General features: G+C 39.7%; 1 protein-coding gene across 3 annotated transcripts in view; it reads right to left on the bottom strand.

The window, feature by feature from the left end:
* The window catches only part of VSTM4 (V-set and transmembrane domain containing 4), a 31885-nt gene that overhangs the window by 2910 nt on the left and 8907 nt on the right, over positions 1 to 20068 (bottom strand). For 2 of the 3 annotated variants that reach the window (XM_072931080.1, XM_030276026.4), the window contains exons 3-7: positions 19635 to 19703; positions 18724 to 18831; positions 16202 to 16235; positions 11185 to 11303; positions 10249 to 10310 (exon numbers count right to left, since the gene is read on the bottom strand). In XM_072931080.1, the coding sequence (XP_072787181.1) occupies positions 10249 to 10310; positions 11185 to 11303; positions 16202 to 16235; positions 18724 to 18831; positions 19635 to 19703 (392 nt within the window). Of the gene's footprint in view, positions 1 to 1838; positions 6057 to 10248; positions 10311 to 11184; positions 11304 to 16201; positions 16236 to 18723; positions 18832 to 19634; positions 19704 to 20068 lie in introns of those variants that run through there. The other variant, XM_072931081.1, reaches the window with a different exon arrangement.

Below are 20068 nucleotides of genomic sequence, written 5' to 3' on the forward strand. Positions count from 1 at the left end.
TAATCCTAAGTTTCCCAATTTTATTTATTGCAGATTTCACAATTTGAAAGCTATATGCCAGATGTGCTTTCCAGCTGTAAACCTTGGACCAGTTAGATCTCTAATCACAGCCACTCACAGAGCCTCTCAGTATAGTTCTTAACAGAACCAAAAAATGTTAAAAATATGCAGAAGGCAGAAAAAACTGGATAGAGTTACTGCCATTCCAGTGGAATTTCAATATTTTTGCCAAGCTATAGATGAGTTCAGAGTTTAGAATAAAGGCCATACCACCAAAACTGTCTGCTGTATTACAATGATTGAATTTGACTTAAAATTACAAAATTTAGCTAAGGGAGATGGTCAATAAGATTTACTGAACAAATTTCTCATGTGTGGCAGAAGCTGCCTACTGCTATTGGCAGCTTCATCCAGACTCTGGTGGCTTAGGGGAGGAAAATCTTGTATTGTGCTCATGCATGTGTTTTGCTCACAGGTGGGAGTGGGTTGTTCATGTCTAATTCACCTCAGAAAATGTAGCAACAAATAAAATAGTTGCTGTGGAATTGTATGTGAGACCCTCAGTACTTGAAATAGATTTTAGTTTATCTGTAGAAGATTGAGGTTTATGCTCCCTGAAAAAGGGTGAATTTCTACAGCCCTGTGCAAGTGAAGAACTGGAGAATTTTCTTGAGTACTGTGTTCTACCCAGATAACTGGTGTCCTCAAGTTGAAGTGCAGAAGACAATTAAAAAAACCAAAACATTTCAGCCATGAAAATTTTTGCAGTCACAAGAAGTAACCATGAAAAGTTTACATCTCTTAGACTAAGAAATAGCAGTTGTAAACTTAAAACTGAAGTACACAGTACTTAAATGTTAGGAAGAAATTGTAAATATCTGCCAAGATCAAAAGTTACACATTTTATTTATTGCTTATTTATTTATGATTTAACACAATGATTCCCGATTCCTTGAAATGTGTTTGAATAAGTCTTGTATTGTCTTCTGTCTAAAAAGATAAGCATCTAATATCCTCTGAAATCCGTCCCTGTGCTTCCCTGCTTCCTGTCCTTTGCACTGCTCTGGAATACTCTCCTTTTGCCTTGACAGTTGCTCACACTCAGCATTTCTGGTTGTTTACATCAGGGTGGGAAAGTTTACACTTTTCCAGCATTAGTTTGAGCTTATTTCTTCCTTGCAGATCAAATTCTCAAAGATCTGTGCAAGTGGTGTCACTGCTGCAAGTGGTGTCACTGAAGTCAGCCGATCTGTGCAAAGTGAGTACAAGCCTCTTGCAGGGCACTGCCTGCAGGGCTGGCACCTTTGCATTTCACTGGTCACACTGTCTTCCCTCCCTGCCCCAATTCCATCTGTTGCCTATTTCATCTTAATTTCTGGTCCTCATGTACTATCAAATGCTCTGCTGTTGACAACATAGAACATTTCCTGCATTCACTGAATTCTCTGGTGTAATGACAAAGGGAATTCCTGTGGATCCAGACAGATCTTGACTGTAAGAGAAATCAAACATATATTTTCTTTGTTAGTATGTTAAGACTGAACTGAACCACAGTGTTTAGAAGGACATCTCTCCTATCCTGGCCTTGGCTTAAAGACTTGAAAAAAACTCTTGGTCAACTGCTGTGATGCCTGAAAAATTTTTATATTACCCTCCTCTTTCTATCCTGAAAGTATTAGCCTCAGTTTCTAGGCACTTCAGTTATTTTTTGCTTATATGTTAAGTTAGACATTCCTTTTGAGGTTTCAAATGCTATGTACCTTTCTATTTAGTTAGGCTAATAACAGAAGCTAAATACAGGAGGTATACTGAAGGTGGGCACCACAATAACACCAACAAATGCTGCAGATTTTATTTTCAGTGTATGACAATATATTGAGTTTCTGTTTGAAGGTATTGAGAATTTTGCTGCCAGCTTTTGTGTCACATCAGACCTTCACACTGCATATGAAAAGCCTCCTAAAAAAGAATCTGATAAAACTTTTGAAACAAAGCTGTTGATCACTGCTGGAGTAAAACTCTACATTTCCTAAGTCTGATGCAGACATTTGTTGAGGCAGAGATATTTTCCTTGTTCTGTAGGAACCAGTTGTTCAGGACAAGTTAAATCCTAACATAAATATATGTTTTCCCCTTGTTTAATCGTATTTCTTATGTTTCCATTTAGAAAATGCCGCATGTCCTAAAATAGCCACTCTAACGCCCAGCTCATGTAAATTTTAGAAGTAAGATTTATGAAATCATATTGTCCAGGTGTTTTATTATATTATCTCAAAATTGCATTGTTTTCCAGTGTAGATTATCTCTTTATTCTTACCTTATTCTATTATGTTTGGATATGAAAAATAACACTAGATTCCCCAAAATAAGTCATTGGGCAGTAGTGGCTGATGTGTTGCTTTCATACATTTTTATGATGTTCCTATAGTAAACATAATTTAATAAAGCCAAAACACACTAAATAAATAATTGCATCTAGAAAAGCAATAAAACCAAATAAAATTAGTACTTTCATAAGTGGAAAAGGTACTTCAATTACTGCTACAAGCAACAGCACACCATAAAATGTGTAGAATAATTTCCCTTATGCATATTTCTAGTATGTAATAATTTGATTGAAAATATGAGGAAACACACAGGAGGTTCAAAATTGTGAAAGGTATACAGTTTTCAGCAAAAGATGTGTAATAACAGTGCATGGGAGCCAATAGCACTTTAAGTACCTGTGGAAGTCAGGTTTTTATTCCATACACTCTTCTGCACTTCATTTATCAACCACATGTTTAATTTAATTTTGCTGGTTTGTTTGTCCAAAACCAACTTTTTTGAGCAGATAGGGAAAAAAAAAAACAACCCTAATTCTACAATTTCATCTCTCATTAGGATTGGATATTGTCTTGGCAGTGTTAACCTGGAAGTGTGCCACCACTTTCTTTCTGGAACAATTGTGTGACTTTAATAACTGGTGTTATAGGTGGGATGGAGGGTAGGGCAGAAGAGGAAGATACAATGAATGACTGGCCATTCACCTTTCTCTTTCTGTCCTGAGTCTTCCTCTAGGAGGTCATTGGGGTTTCTAGGGCTACAATATCCTTTTATAAAAAATTGCATCATTGTTCTAAAATAATATTGAAATTATTTTTTCAAATAGGATTCTATTCCAATGTGGCATTCCTAGATACAGTATTTATCTTGTATGTCTGTTTTCTCATCTTGGGATCATATACCTTGCCAATATATAAATTAGGAAGAGTTATGATTTTCCAGTGTATCTTCTGGCAAATGCAAAGTGATTCTTCTTCCAGGTTTCTTCAGTTTAATTTTAGTTTATTCCAATCACAGGACTTCCCATTGGCAACTATTCAAAAGAGTTCACTTATAGGAACATTTTTCTTATTAAGCAATCTGCAAGGTCTATCATGTGAATATGTAAAAGAAACTAAAGTAAGTGTATATATAGTTTTGTTTTTGTTGGGTTTGTCTAGTATATAAATCTGTTAGAAATTAACTAGAAGGGTTAGGGTTTTAATCAAAATTATTCTGAATTTTATTTCATTTTATTTCATAATTACCAGGAATGTCAAGTTCGCTCCTACCAGGCTTATCTAGTTTGTTTCTTTGCAGCCTCAAGGATGTTTACTGTGAGCAATGTCAGACTTGAAAGTTCTTAAGTTTTAACTAAGTACTACTCTCATCCAAATTTGTGATTAGGTATGAAGAAAACAAGCAAATAATAACCTCATAAATTTAACTTCTCTGGAAAAACAACTGATGCCAACATGCACTGCTGCAATCTCACTGTTCCATGACCACACACATTATCATGAAGATGACAAACCCAATGTGAATTTTTAGTTTACTATCAAAAATTAGCAGAAAAGGCCTGACTTCCCAGTTTATTTCAGTCTTAAATATTTTAGAGACTACTGCTGCAGACATTCCCCTTTGAATTCAGGGTCTATATAATCACATGTAATGTAGTTTTTGTTTGAGATATGATACAGAAAGACTATCACAGGGGGGAAAAAACCCTGTGGATGACATTGAATTTTCATCTGAGTTTTCTGGATTTAACAAGCATATGTCCCAAATTGTGCACATGGCAGTGGGGTTGGAACTAGATGATCTCTAAGGTCCCTTCTAAAGCCATTCTATGAAATTTCAAGTCAGAGCTTCACAGTATTTTTAGTAACTCTGGTTTCCTGCAGTAAACTTGAAAATGAAACTCTACCTTCACTGGCATGCCCTGCACTCACAAGTGAAAGGATGAGGTCAGCAGGATAAAACGCTGCCAATTCTGCAGATGTTTGCTGGTGTGATTGCCAGTACCTGGCAAACTGCCACCTGTGGCCCAGCCGTGCCTGCTGCTGGGTGGAGACGTGGTGCCCAGGGATGCTGCAGGAAGTGCACATGGGAAAGGTACAGTGTCAGGAGGTGCTGCTGATGTTTGTGTGATCCAGTCTCGAGGAACTGCACTTCTTGCCAGGTCACTCCACAGCACCAAGCAAGCAGCCTGGCCCCACTGCCATGAAGGAGCTCTTCTTAGCGAGCACATTCTGGAACTACCAATATTTTTCTCTCCCTTTCTCTTGCAAAAGCCAAACTTGACTCTTTGCCCTTTTTCCTTTACTGTTTGAGAAACATCCTGTTTTGTAGTCAAAGTTGGTAAAAAGCTCCACAGAAAAAATGCAGATACTGTCCAGATGGCACAGCTTGGGAGCATCCAGTGTCACTGCTGAGGACACCCCACCAGAAGTGCTCAGACAGGACTCCCCAGGCCAACTGACTGAGTTTGTTACCACAGGAGGACACTGCTGTCTGTCTCTGTATGCATGCCCAGAGGGTGGAAGCTGCATGCTGAGTGCAGCCTAGGGGAAAGGGGGTAGCCCATCATCTCCCCTGCATATCTCCTTTCAAAGCACCTGGTTTTTACAGCCAGGGAGGGCATGGGATGGGATATGGCTGACAGCTTGGCCACCACTGAAGGGTCAGTGAGTGAGGTGAAAGTGAGGATGTGCTGAAGCGAAGATCCAGCATGTTCAGTGAATGGGCTGCCACTCCTGTGCCTGGGCCACCTGAGACGCTGGAGAAAGCACGTGCTGGCACTGGGGTCAGGCAGGAGAAAATTTGCTGTAGCTTCAGAGAGAAAAGGATCTGATAGTCTTGATTTTTAAATCTACATTGGAAAATCCCTCCCTTTAAAATATATGGTCTTTCTTGTGCTAAAATCAGTAGTGCTCCTGAGGGCCACAGACACACTTAATGCTCAAACCCTATAAACTTCAGTGGGATGACTTCCTCATTAAGATTGTACCATTACTCAGAAGTCAGAAAAAGATTTTTTAAGAGCTTCAAGTGTTTACCAATGTCAGTAACTTGATTGCTAGTAGAAAGCCAGAGATACCCCTGTAACAGAGGAGCTTCAGAAATTACTTCTGCAGAAGTTCTGAAGCTAGATCTGCAAAATTAGTTATCCTCTAGAAATCCATCTACTGGCCAGTAAAAGTGCTGAAATATCAAGAGAGACATTCAGTGCCAAAGCTAAGAAATATGACATTGGAAAATATGGAGAGTAGTAATTATGTCTTTTAGTGGCATTATCAGTTAAAAAGGGCAGGTTTTTTCCCATTAAGATGCCTGTTTTTTACTCCCTATAGCATAAAATGTTTCCTATGTTCCCTGAGAGTATGTCCCTGAAAACAATATCTACAACAATTTGTGAAGACTTGTTCACCATTATATTTAAATTTTGTTATTGAATCTCACAGAAGTTATGATGGGATGAAGATGATTTGATAAGTTGAACTGAATGAGTTTTGGAGGAAGAGCATCCTCACCTTTGCTAAAGCTCTATTGCTTTTACAGTTGCAGTTATTCCTAGATTCTAAACCAACATTGCTGGAAATCAGGCTGATTCCTTCTTATCATTTAAAAAAAAAAGTAGTAATTAAAATTTTTCATTTCACTGGTGACAATTTTGTTACTCTAAATGTGTCATCACCTGAATGTGTAAATGATAATCGTGCCCTATGGACATCTCACATCCTATGGAGGAACTGAAAAAAAAAAAGGATTATTCATCTTACAGAGAGGTATTCTGAGGACTGAATGGAATTATTAAAGAATAACAGGGAGTCAAGGGAAAAACTGTTCACCAGCCCTTTGTATATCATACGTATGGTCTTACTGCCAGTCTGTGGAGATTAATAATGCCTTAAGAAATTGGGAGCTTAAATCATCACTCATTGTTACATGTTGTGGAGGAAGCAACTCTTCTAACAGAGGGTGGTACAGCTTTTAATTTAAAGTCATCCGTAGAAAGGAAGACCTGATTGTTCCCAGCTTCAGAATCAAAAATTACTCAGCAGATGTATTTTATTTCCTTTTTCTTTCTCAAGGAAAGGGCCAATGATACCTACAGTTAAGACTACTGAGGAATCCTACTAGTTGTGCAAAATACTGACTGCTAGAAATTTCCCTCTGCCTTAGACAACCATAATCCCGTTTCTCAAGCAGCTTTCACACCATCATAAGAAGCAGATCTCAGTAACCACGGAGCACTGAGCCACCGGTGATCCAGTCCATGCTGAAATAAACAGTGCTGTCCACGCTGCACGAGCTGGAGGCAGAGTGTGCTTCTCTTAAACAGCTCAGCACTATGGTCACTGAGAGGACTCTGCTCCAGAAGTCACGCAGGAACGCCTCTGTGGCAGGGAACAAGAGAAGCCAGATATACTCTATTCAACAGAGAGGGTATTCAAGAGACTGGTCAGTGTAGGAACAGCAGAAGCCAAATCTTGTGGAATGTGACACTTACATGGGTGTGTTTGAAGAACTAAGTCCAAGGGATAATTTGTAATACAGGAGATATATTCCTCATTTCAAAGTGTGATATTTATATGATATAGAAGAGTGCACGTGTCAGTGACAGAATCAGAAGATTCCCTACAGCCTGCCTTATCTGAGCAAATATTCCTCCCCTTAAAATTTAGTGTGAAAATTATGAAGTCGACAAAAAATTTTGCATAAGATTTGAAGGTTTGATCCAACCTGAAGTTGCATCCTTTCCATTGGTTGTAGTGAATCACACAGGAGCTCCTCAGATTGATGGTTTAAAGGTTCATGAAAAGACACTAAAGCCTTTTCATTTAGATGATGCTCTGTAACTGAGACTCTTGGGCTATGACAGCTAATCACTAGGAGGCAATGAAAGCCTTTCCAGAAAATTTGGTTGAGGAAGTAGAAGATTAATCTCTACCAACTCAAAGGGCTAAGTACTTAAGGCTAGAGCAGAACAGCCCTTAGAGAGAAGAGTTTGTGGGCCCTCAGAATTTTCTTTTTCATAATGACTCTCTGTGCTTCTTGCATGCTATAAAAAAGATCCCCTTTTGCATTTCAGCATCTCTATTTCCTTTGATCTGTACACATTTCTCGTTGATGCTAATAGAGAATGACACTGATGGGGAATATTTTGCAACAGGGGGAGCATAGAATTGTTATTCTGGCTAAAGCAAAAGCAATATGACTTAAGCAGAGTATTTAAAAGGCTTTACTCAAAGCTGTGCAATTGAACTTGGTATTAGGCTTTCTCTCTCACTTTTTTTTTTTTTCATTGAGATTATGTCCATATTTTATCCAGGTTATTGTGTTCTTGTAAAATTATACTGCAAACCATTCTAGCACGTTAACAACAAAAGAAATTCTCTAGCTTATTATAAACATCTTTCAAGAAACCAAAAGCATATGTCCTCTGGAAATAATTTTGCTGGTATTTAGGCTATTACAAAAAAATTTCCCAAAACACTGGAATTATTTTGTAATGTTCCTTTACACTCTAGCTTGTTAGCTTAGGTTTTCTAGAATATTGTCCCAATGCCCCAATATAGTCTCTTCCTTGGGTTGCACAAGGAAGATGAAAAAGTAGCCCAGAAACTCAGCAATTTGTGCCTGTCTTTGCAGTAGTGATTATGTGGTACATGTGCCATCAGTGAAAAAATACCTAGTGTAGACACCAGCTGTGCAAGCATTACAATTGGAAAGAAAAGGTTATTTTATCCTGCAGAGATTTGGCAGGATGATGGTAATTTTTTTTGCCCCAAAGCAGATGGAAAATTTAAAATCTGAGAGTTTTTGAGAATTAAAATTGGGGAGAAAAGTTTACTAAAAATAAAAGTTTCATTTAGATGTGTTTGATATGTCTTTGTATTTTCTGTATGTTTTACCTTTCTGTAAACTTCTTTAATTTCAATTAGTTTCATTTTCCTCACTGAAAAAAAAAGTAGTTTAACAGCAGAAAGTATGGATTTTTTTTTTCCTGAGAATTCAAAAAACATAGACAACTCTGTTGTAAAACAAGACAAGAAGAACAGAATTGGGAAACTGCTCTGGAAGGTGCCCTGCTCAGCTTCTGAATGTGCCTTATAGACTGACTTTGGTTTTGTTTACTTTGTCCCTTAATGCACTTTATTGCTAGGTGAGTCCATATTTGTTGCATCACTTTTTAACTTAAAACTATTAACTCATGTCCATAGATTGTGAACTTTCTGGGGGCTGCTGCATCTCTCCAGGAGCACTCTGAGGTGACATACAAAAGGGAAGAGAGCAACATACAGAAACAGCTGCCTGACTGAAGTCCAAAACTGAGACATTAAAACAGAGTTTGCTGTCTGCATGCAGCGTGTGGATCCTCAGTTGTGCTGGGGGAGACAAAGCTGATTTTGTTGTTTGAAAAGGCTTTACTCCTGCTCACCTCCAAAGTGTTTGGGCCTTGACTGGTGTTGGGTAGCAAGAAAGGAAGAGCAGCAGCTATTTGAGGGCTATCCTTGGAATTAGTCCAGAAAGAAAAAGTATCTGGAAACAGATTTCCTTCAAGTTCAGCATGTGTTGAGGTGTTTTATTGACCTGCAGGAAGTATCTGAGTGCTTTAACTGGTGACAGCTTTTCCTAAGACAGCTGAAGACTGCCTGATTACTGATGTGCCTGGGCACTGGGTTTTACTCCATGTGCATGGCAAAGGGTGGCTGTCACCCCTGGTGCCAAGTGCTCTCATCTGTGTCTTTGTCCTCTTAGCATAGCTTTGGCCTGCCACATGTCAACACAAGGCCTTTTTCAGGGAGTTTTAAAACTCTGCCTCTTCCTCTATCAAAGACTGACCTGTATAAGCAGAGTTTGGCCAAGGGGCGATCCCAGCAGGACCAGTAGAGGAACAACAAGCTCCTTATCCAAGCAGTAAAATTGCCTAAGATATTAGCTGAACTGTTCTCGAGTCACCTGGCTTTATGCCCAGGTATACATGTTTGTAAAAAGTAGAGGTTATTCACTGACAATTGGTGGGAAGGTTCCCAGTTCTAAGCCTCACCTGAAAGTGAAACCATCACATGGCATTTGAGTTATGCCAGTGGCATAATTTTAGGATCCACCTTCACCTAATAAAGAAAGTTGGTCTCTCTGGGATCTCTCTACTGCCAGAGAAGGACGAAAGGATTCCCAAAGGCAACTCAGAGTGGTAGTCTGAATTACCAGGAGCATCAGGCTCCAACTCTAGCTCATCTCTTTCTCTTGCCTACACAGAGAACAGAGCAGACCACAGCAGCTATAAGCATCTGAAGTGAGTTGGTATAAAACTCTGTCACTCTATTACAACTGGATGTCTTGTCCAGGCACTGCTTTCTTAAAAAGCAGAGAAACATCTTACCATACATCTGATTTGTCTGGCGTGTATCTGTAAGGGTATATTTCAAACAGAAACTTGTACCCAAGAGAAACTGTTATATTAATGTTTTTTCCCTTAGTATGACCTATATATATATATATATTCATCTTGTTCCTGCAATTCAAGACATTTCTGACTTATACCAATGAAGTGCAGAATAAGGCTCCCCATTTCTCACTTGAGAAGTCTCAAAAGAAGTGTGAACAGTACAGTTATGATTGTCAGTAACTGGTATTTTTTTCCAAAACACCAGCTGCTAGAAGCACGTGACAATGAATAGCAGGTTTCATTTAAGGACAGGCCAAGTTTGTAGACATGAGAACCGTTAGAAAGCTGGAAAACATAATCCAGTGTAACATAATGCTCAAAATGAAAAGAACCAAGATAATTCATCACTTGAAAAATTATTACTTAAAAAGTACCTGTATTTTTTTTTAAGGCTATTTATAATATATAAACTTAGAGTTCTGGCAACATTACAACATTTGTATTGAGAGAGGAGTATACACAAAATTATGACATTGAAAATCACTCACCAGGATCAATTTTCTTTGAGGTTTCAAGAGCTTGGGCTTTGGGAAATTATTGGCAATTGGAGCTACAAAAAATAAATATTAAGGGATCATTTCACATTGTCATTTTTACTATATGTATCAGCAATCACACAATTCACTGTCATTTTTAGTATATGTATTAGCAATCTATAAATTACATATAAACAGAAAATTAGAAGCAAATGCATGTACTTATATATGAATTTAACCATATTTCAGATATTTTACATGGAAACATAATGAATGTTTTGAACTAGAAAATTCATAAGATTAAAGAATCTGATATGCAAGACATGCTGTTTGTATGCAAACATTAGAGTAAGTATACCCTCTGGGAACTGATCATTTGAGACCTAACCCACAGTAATTCTTCAGGTCCTTTCCCTCTTCACTCCCTGGCTTAGCACTGGCAGCGTTGCTCAGAAAGTACACCCAAGAGTTTGTGAGATTGACCCCGGAGTTACAAATCCTCTTGGAAAATGAAGTCCCCAAGAGGCTGGTCTCTATCTGCTCTCTTTGCTTGACTTCTCAAGTGCACCACCAGTTTTAAAGAGTGCAATGTGCTGGCTTCCCTCACAATATCCCCAACAAGTACCTTCAACTTGCCTAACTTTAATCTTCTCTTTGAGCAGGGTGAATATTGCTGCAGAGGTTCCTCTCTCCCCTACAGTTAGTAGGAGCTGAGACCTCCTGCTTGGACTCATTGAGTAGCATCTCAGAATGGCTAAAGCTGCAGGGAGGTGACAGCCTGTCCCACAGCAGCTACAGGGCATTTCTTCCCACCAAATGGAAGCAAGAACAGGCCACCTCACATGCAGAGACAGTGGCAAAGAGCAGGATTCCTGATGTCCCACACTCTGCTGTCCCTCCATGGTTGTGCTCAGGATTTGAAATACCTCTGTGCCTCTATTTTCATACCTTTTGCTGGGATGGCTGGTGGCTGCTCCAGTTTCTCTTTCTCTTTCTCTTTCTTTTTCTTTACCTTCTTAGGCTGTAGAGGAGACATGCTTGTCACACTGGTAACTGTCTCACCAGAGCTGCAAAGCACAGGCCCAAAAGTGAGGGGAAAATGAAGGCAGTGGAGGGACAGAAAGTTTGTCCCTGTGAGTTCATGCAAACACATCACCTTCCACCTGTGGGAGTCCGTGCCCAACAACCTGGATTGTGATCTGGGTACATATTGAAAAACCTCTTATGGGGGTTGCAAACGCTCTGGGTTTTGCATCTTTTCAGCCCTATATTATGGTTGAGAAGCTCAAAGAGTCTCACTCATCCTGGCCTAGAAAAAGAAAACTGTCAGGTTTAAATAAGTCGCATTTCATAGCACCTCTTCCTTAAAAGCATGTATGACCCCACTGCTGCACCTAGGATGAACTTCTGCCCACCTGCCAGTGAGGGTCAGAGGCTCAGACAGATTACAATAGTTGCATGAGCTCCCATGGGAAGTGTATGGAAAAGCAAAATCTTCAATGCAGATTCTGGGCTAAGGCTGGCTGAGGGACTAGGAGAGCATGCAGCATGTCTTCAGGCAGCTCAAAAACCACATCTGCAAAATCTGGCTTCTTCAAGGGGGCCAGTGTGCCCAGGGAATGTAAAACAAGAAGCTATGCTCCACTCTCTAACTCAGGCATTCCCCAGTACATCTGTGCTGAAAAGATGCCCTTAGCTATGAGGGAAGAATCCAAGTTATACTGTAAACAGACTCCTATATGCTGGACTTTTTACCCTTATCACCTCCCAGAGGCTGAGATCAAAACCCCTGCTTGGAATATTCAGGGCTCGGATATGCAGTCAGGTTGCAGCGGCTGTGACTGAGGTCACTGAGCTGTGGTAACTGACTCCCTGCTTGCAGCTGAAGGGGAATAACACTGTCCTGGCTTCAGTGATAATGGAAGGAACCTTCACTTACAGCTGGGGTGTGGGGACAGTGTAAACCATTCAGTTATGATGACTGCAGTGATGGAGGTCACTTGGTAAGCAGTGGCTGCTCAGCTGCATCTGCCCCTGGGCTCACCCTGTAGCAGGTTAGGGCAGTGTGGTTGTGGGGACCTTTCTCTTCTGTGCTGTGAGTTCCACCACACCACAACCAGGGTCTCCACAGTCATAACACTGACACCACTTATTTCACTGAATTTTAAATCATTTGTCCCAAGCTCCTGTTCCTCTCCAGATTCTTTTGCATAATGAAACACGCTCTTTATATTAATAGAATAAAATATTCAGACTGGGCAAAAGACTTAATGAAAGTTAAGATGTCTCAGCTATTGCCCACACAAGAACAACAAAATTACAGACATTACCATTTTATGCAGTTGCAAATTCAAATGAATGTCACTACCACTGGTAAAATCACTCTGGATTTACACTTGTATGGATTGCAAAAGGACTCTGGATTGCTGGTTTTCCTGACTTCTGTTTCATGTACTCGGTCAAAAACATAGGTTTGCTGCCAAACTTTCTAAAAAGTGTTCAAAAAATAAAATATGTTCACAATGTACAAATAAATTGCATCTTATGTAAACTGAGGCGTGGATTGAAACAATTTCTAAGTCTGACTGCTCTGCTATGAACCTATCCCACAACAATCATTTGTTTCTATACCAAAATCAAGATGAAATGGTTTAACACCAGCAGAAAATGAAATTGTTATGCCTGGTTTCTTTGTACAAACAGGAAACTACCTAGAAAAAAGACTACCAAAAAGGAGACAAGAATGATTTTTTAAAATGTTTTTGGTTTTAATAATCCAAGGTCATTAAGGCAGATGTGTAGCTTAAGGATGCTGTTGTTATGACATAACTTCTTAAGCACAGTATATGAAAAAGCTCGGTGTCAATTCATTGCATTAGTTATTGTTCCTACTTTGCCAGGAAAAGTGAAGCTACAAAGAATTGTATTTGAGACTTGCAGATTTCTTTTAAATGCCAGGGTCACACAGGGTTAACTAATTCTGGGAGATACAATAGCTATACTTGCTGTCTCAGAACTGAAGTCCTCAAACCAAACAAGGAGGCTCAGAAAACACTCCTTGGACCTGAAACACTGCCTCTTTGTGAGCTTTCATGTTCTATGTCTAAAAGGAAAGTTAGTTTTTTATCTCCAGCTCCTTCTTCAGCATCTGGGCTTCTATTTCAGTGGTGTCATGTGGTACATTTTTTGAAGGATCTAATGAGTGTTTAGAGTGCAAGATTAACATAGGTGTTTGGGAAAGTAACCTGTGGAAGATGTGTAATAATCATAGAATGGGGCAGCAGTTGCCCTGAAGGTCACAGCTGTACCAACACCTACTGAATCTTGGCTTTGCTATCCTTATTAGAGTCTAGGATGTGGAACTTCCCGTTGCCATCTAAGTCAGCTATTTTCTCTTGTCAAAGGTCTGCAGGGGGTGACAAAAAATGCACCTGAGTGAACTGGGAGCTACTCGGATATTTTTCAGACAGGAGAGCTGTGTGAAAAGGTGCCAGGGACAGCTGGATTCTTGTTTCTGGTTCTGTGTGGCAGAATGTGCTCCTGTAATGTGAGACTGGCACTGTGGAACCAAGGTGTCAAGATGGACAGCTTTCTGAGGCAAACACTTTATTTACCTCCAATTACTTATCTCCAGAAAAGCAGTAACTGAAAGACTAGAGAGTTCAGGCCAACACAAATATAAAAGACCGAAAAAAATGTTCCTGCTTTCAAAGCTTCACCTCCTGGGGGTTTCTGGATCTGAAAACTGGCAAAATGATCCAATAACAAGGAAAATAATATGAAGAAGGCCATTTAAAGAAAATACCAGAAAATGGAATTAGGTGGTTTGGAAAACTAAAAATAACTGTACTATTTTATTTAGATAGTTATTTTTAAAATGTGGTAAAGAAATGGGTTTTGGTCAACTCATGTTTTTTTCCTTAATTTGTTATTGGTCAAGTAGCAAACCAAAACCTAAACATTTGCTTTGTTGTCCTCAGGAAATCTGGACTTAATTTTCTTTTCTACCACAGCCGTTTTGTGAGACCTGGGGCAAATCACTTAGCCCGTTGTGCTTTAGATTCCAATTAAAAGCAAAAACATCATTCTCATGTCAAGACATAAAATATTTTAAGATGGTTAGGTATTACTGCAGTGGGAATACAGACATTTCTTAGACACCAGACTATTAATGTAATTTTGAAAGTGGATTCTACTCTGTGTTTGAAATATCACTAAGGGAGCTGGAGTTGAGCTTCTCTAATCAAGGCTGAATTTTGCACAGTAGTAATTCTAAATGACAAGAATCTCATGCAAATTAGTTAATCAGTTTGGCCTAATGGATATTTAGACAGTAGGTTTTGGGTCTAAATGTGTCAAATTAAGTTCCAAGACAAGGAATTCACAGGTGAAGAGCAATGAGTTTGAAGGAAGTGATGGTTTGTATTTTGAGCAGAGGATGGAAAATAAATGGTACCAAGTGTGAAACATAATTATGATGCTGGTAACACATTCATAGGTATTTAATTTTAAAGCCCCAAAGTCAATGCACTTTAGACATGCCTTTGTGTGATCGAGGACTTCATTAGCATAACTTGTCACACTGAAATACATGAAACCATGTTTTTATCCATATAGAGTCATGCATTTCTTTCACTTCTAGAGACTCTGTTTTACGGTGAAGAAATCACCTTGGCTTGTTTGCTCTCTAAGTTCAGTGTTTGCAGCAGTATCACTGCTACATCTATTCCCAGAGAGCCAGAATTTGTTGAACAAATTCTTATCTGACTAACATGCTCCATTTTTTCAGTTGGATCTCATTTTTCTTCTCTTTTTATGTTCCCTACCAATATACTTTGATTTCCTCCCCTTCCCCATTCTTTTTTGTTGGTTTGTTTTTTGTAATTCCAACTTTGTCCCAGCAGTTAATAAAGAAGGGGGAAAGTGAAAACATGCAGGAAAAAATGAAAACTGCTGAGCTGTCTCTAAATTTTTGGGTGCTGCAATGGCTGGTCAAGGTCACAGAACAAAGATATGTCCATAAATAACGTGCAAGTTTTGGTTTGTACTGGCCTCTCCTGAACCCTGTGCTGCTTTGTTTTGATTTCACTTCTGAGTGCCAGTTAGATTGAATACAATGATAATCTCATGAGCATGCATAAAAATCACACTGTTGGAGGATCTAGAGTGTGCTGTACTTGGCATTGAATCCCACAGTGTTTAAAGAGACTTTGAGAAACAGTATGTGATACCAGAGGTATTGGATTTAAACTGCAAGGCTAAAAACACATGTTTTCTGTCACTGAAAACTGGGAAACAGCTGTGCTGTTATGAGGCATTCCTCTTTCATCTTTTTTGTTTGTAAAATATTTGTCATATATTTTTACTGCAGTTCCAGTCCAATATACATATCAGGAAAATCATACAATGGAAATCGGTTTTATAGCCACACCATAAAAAACTTTTGGCAGCTGATGGTATTTAAAGGGACAGTGATTAACACTGCAGCAGCAGAAGAATTCTTCCCATCACTTGGAGTCTTCAGCTGGGAACAGACTGTGAGCCTTGAAAATCTGTTTTTGAACTCCACTCTGTCCCCAGGTGTGGGAACCCCTGGGTCACATTGTGATTTGGTCTATGTGCATGGACAGTTTAAGTCATTACCATCCCATGAGGTGTTGGGGAACCCTGGAAACCCACACAGATTGAAAGCAGGCTTCTTCAGAAAGCAATTCAGAACATCAAGGAGAGGTTTGTCACTGGAACACCTGCAGGACCTACAGCTAGATTCTCCCAGGTAGATTCTCCCTTTTCATGCACAACAGGCACATTCAGGAGCCAGGGATCTGCAAATCTTCATGTTCCCATACGCATTTTGAAAACATTTCTCCTATTCTTCACATAGAGCAAAACAAACAGCACACATAGCAAAACAAATCCAGAGCTGGTACCTTGGTACAGAACAAAGAGATGTGTAGTATCCTACCTGTTCTGGGGGCATTTCACCAGGTAATGCTTCACTGTTAAAGAAAAGAAAAAAAGAGAGAAAATGTGGCTTCATACCAACATAGTTTATGAGTTTCAAATGAGCACTGCAGACAGACCTGTGCTGCTGACAGGGTGGAGTTGCCAGGCTGTTACACTGGGAGAGCTGATGATAGTCACCATACATTGCATTGTGCTTTAAAATGCAGTATGACTTGAAGACATAGCTAGTCTCGGGAGAGGGGAATGTATGAAACAACACCAAAAATCTGCTGTGGAAATGCTGGGCAACACACATTCCAGTGGTCAGCCCAGCCAAAAGACAGCTTGCTAAGGAAAAGCACAGCAGGCCAGTAATTTTACTTTGAAGACTTTTATTTCCCTTGTGGTGCCTGTATTTATTTCCAGAAGCCTGAAATAAACTGTTCACCCACAGGAGGTATGGCTATTCCTAATGTAAGTCAGATTGTGGCTACAGGCATAAAGAGATCCCTTCTGGGATTAGATCAGAGGTCCAGTCCAGCCACCATCCTGTCTCTGACAGCTGTGTGTGTGAGCTGTGTAAATCCTTCTTCATATTCCTTTGAGTCAGTAGTGCTGAGCAAGGGCAGCTGCCCCCACTGCAGCCTTTTAGGAGCCAGGGTTATTAAAATGCTCTTTTGTGGCTTTGTGGCTTCTATGCCTCTCTTAAAGGACAGACTCTGTCTCTTCTTGTCAACCTACTGCCAATTTATATCTCAGAAGGATGAGAGAGTGCATCCCTGGGTCATGATGTGAAGTTGAATGCAACACACACATGCCCCTCCCTTCTCATTCTCTGTTCTTTAAAGGACCATGAAAAGCAGACACCAGGGCACTCACATGACTCTGCCCCTATCTATAGGAAAGTTTTTATATTTGGACTTAGCTATACAGCTCCCAGGAGGTGAATTTTGGTCCTAACAAAATGGGTGCTGAGAGCACCAGGAGCTGGGACTAACACAGGGACAAGGTTTAGGCCAGTCAAGGCAGTGCTTCCATCTACTTGTCTGACCTTTTTAAAATGTATAGGAGGACAGTAGCCCAATCCTTCAGGAGTAAGGGAATGCTCATTTACAGCGCTGACACATTTTTGAGCATGCAAATATTCAGATATTTGGGTAGCAAATAAAGGTTTCAGCATCTCGTAAGAACCTGCTTTTTCTCTTTTGTAAATCCTTGTTCTATATTGTGTATTAATATTTAGCTGCTGTTGATTCAATGTAAAAAGACCTTTCCTTCAAGCTGCTTGTATGCTCACAGTAGTAGATTGACAAAACCAAGCAAATTCTAACCCAATGTCTGCTCAAGAAAAACTGGGATTCATCAGCCCAGCGCTTGTGGCTTCAGGGTGACTCACCATGACCAACATACTTAAGTGTGGGTACTCCCTTGGCACAAAACCTTTGTCATCACTTAACAGGGTATGAAGAATAACATCGATCTTGCTCCTTCCTCTTGGCAAGCAGAGTTGTTGGGTTCAGTTAGAATCAGAGTTACTCTGCTAAGTGCACAACCAGGAAGATGGAGCCACAGTCTGAAATGTGTTTGTGGTCAGGCAAGGGCTTCTCTATACATCTATTTCTGGCTTACATGTCCTCACTTGTGTATCTGAGTCACTCACTCCTTCGTGGGATCTCTGTAGGCTGCAGAGGCAGCAAATTCATTATTCTCTCCTGTCATTAACTGCAACTCACTAACCAGACTTTTCCTGAAAGTTTCTGTTCAGAGGTGGTCCTCACACTCTCCTCTGACATGGTGGCTGCTAAGTGTGCTGGTATCTCATCCTTGCAGCTTGTGTGAGGTCTCCAAATAAACCACTTTTAAACTGAGATGAAAGTAGAGCCGGCACTGGTTACTCCACAGATCTGAAATAGCACTTCTGTTTACAATAACACTGCTTTGATGCAGCCTCTTTGAGAAACCCTCTCTGAGGCCAAGAATGACACAGTAACCCTTGATCTTGAAATATTATTATGGAAAGACAGATTTGAAAGTTGAAATGATGCTTTAGTTTCAGAAAATACTGCAAGTGAGATAGTGCTAATAAAAGCCCTCAAATTCCCAACAATATTGACAGCTACTCAAGAAAATAGAATAAAATAGAACAGAGTTAAGATTGCTTTGAAACCCCTCTACACACTTAGAGAAACATGGCTCATGCAAAATTTTAGCTTCTGGTCAGAATGCAACTCAGTGATTTGGCACTTGGTCTCCTCTAAAAGAAGTTCCAACTACTTTCAATTTATGCTTGTGCAAAGGTAGAGGATTTTTGAAAAGTCCAAAGCAAATTTAGTTTTATTTCCTCTCTATTTAAAGGGAAGAAAATGCCTATGTTCTAATTTGGCTGGCAGAATTTTTCTCTTCCTACCAATTTTATTTAAAATTACAATCAAGGCAAGGAAATGTTTATTTTTCTTGCTTTCTCTGCACTCTTTTCTCCGCTCCCTCTGCCCCCCTTTTTGGCAAAGACTTTGCAGTCATCAAGAATGGTATTTCACTCACCTGTGGATCTCCTCTTGTTCAGAAGGGACTGACAGAGAATGACAAGTGTGAAAAGGAGGACACTGACGATTCCTATGGAGCACACAAAGACTGCGTACACGTACAGATCTGAAACCCAAGCACAGATGATGGTCAGTGCTGCAGCTGATGCTTCATGATGATGGGACAGGAAAAAGTTACACCTACAAGATGTAAACAGACTCTGGTCCAATAGATTTAGGGTAACAGTTCAGAAGTAGTTTAACCCTCTTGAAACTTTCCTATAGTATTCTGCTCAGTTTGAAATTTGGTTGAAGTCTGCATAAATGCAAATAAGCATAACTGCACTCAAGAGTTGTGACTTTCAGAAGCAAACAAAGGACTGGTTTGTGGTTTGGGGATTTTTTGAGCAACAACTCAAAACCCAAAAGGACTTCAGTTGAGTTATTTCCCAGCTCAAACAGCTGTACTTTTTTTTTTTTTTTTTTTTTTTTGGTTACGAAAGGAAAAAACAAGCACTAAATCAAGAAAAGTGGCAGTGGGGAGAGTGCTGAGTGGCTGGGGAAGAAGGAAGAAAGTCTGCAATTGCTTCTTCTGCTGGCAGCACTGGCTTGAAATTTTTGTAAGATTATTTTTTTCTTTTGCAAACTACAGCCTTAGTCTCTCCTCGTGGCTTTAATTCAGGTGTTGTAACATATTTCCAGTGGTTATTTTCCCATTGCCCATAACAGATATACGAGAAACTGAATCTGGACTCTTCTATTCTCTTTTGTCCAGCACCTCTTGTATCTTGTGGGACCATTTCTCAGGCAAGGCTGGGTTTGCACAGGAACTAGCAAAGTTGGTCCTGATTTAGGGCACTTTAGTTGTCCTGTCCATTGGACTAAACTAACATCATGTATAAACACAGTAGCAGTTAGATGGATCTTTACCTCCAAAAAACTTCCAAGCTTCATGATTTTTCTTGAAAGTGGGATGATCAGAAGATTTTGACGAAATCACTGAAAAAAACCAAACAAGGTATGACAAAAACTGAAAAATGTGTGACATAAAAAGTTTGAACCTCTTGAAGTAAATGTATTCTGCCTCAGACTTTAATGTCCCAGGATCTTGCTTTGTCTAATTGTCTTTTGATGAAACAGTTCAGAATTGTCACAGAATTGTCCTCTCTGTTTCAGAAGGATGGATGACTGTCCATATCATAACAGCTGTACAACCTAGAACCAAAATCCAAGTGCTCTAACTGCTGAAATGTTGTTCAAAACCCTTTCTGCTCTCCTCAGTCAGATTGTTTAGGTATGCTGATATTTTTTATGACATCAGATTAGATGATGTCCCTTAGGCCAATTCCATGACTTTTCTTTCT

This window comes from Taeniopygia guttata, chromosome 6 (genome assembly GCF_048771995.1).
Source record: "Taeniopygia guttata chromosome 6, bTaeGut7.mat, whole genome shotgun sequence".
NCBI lineage: Eukaryota > Metazoa > Chordata > Aves > Passeriformes > Estrildidae > Taeniopygia > Taeniopygia guttata.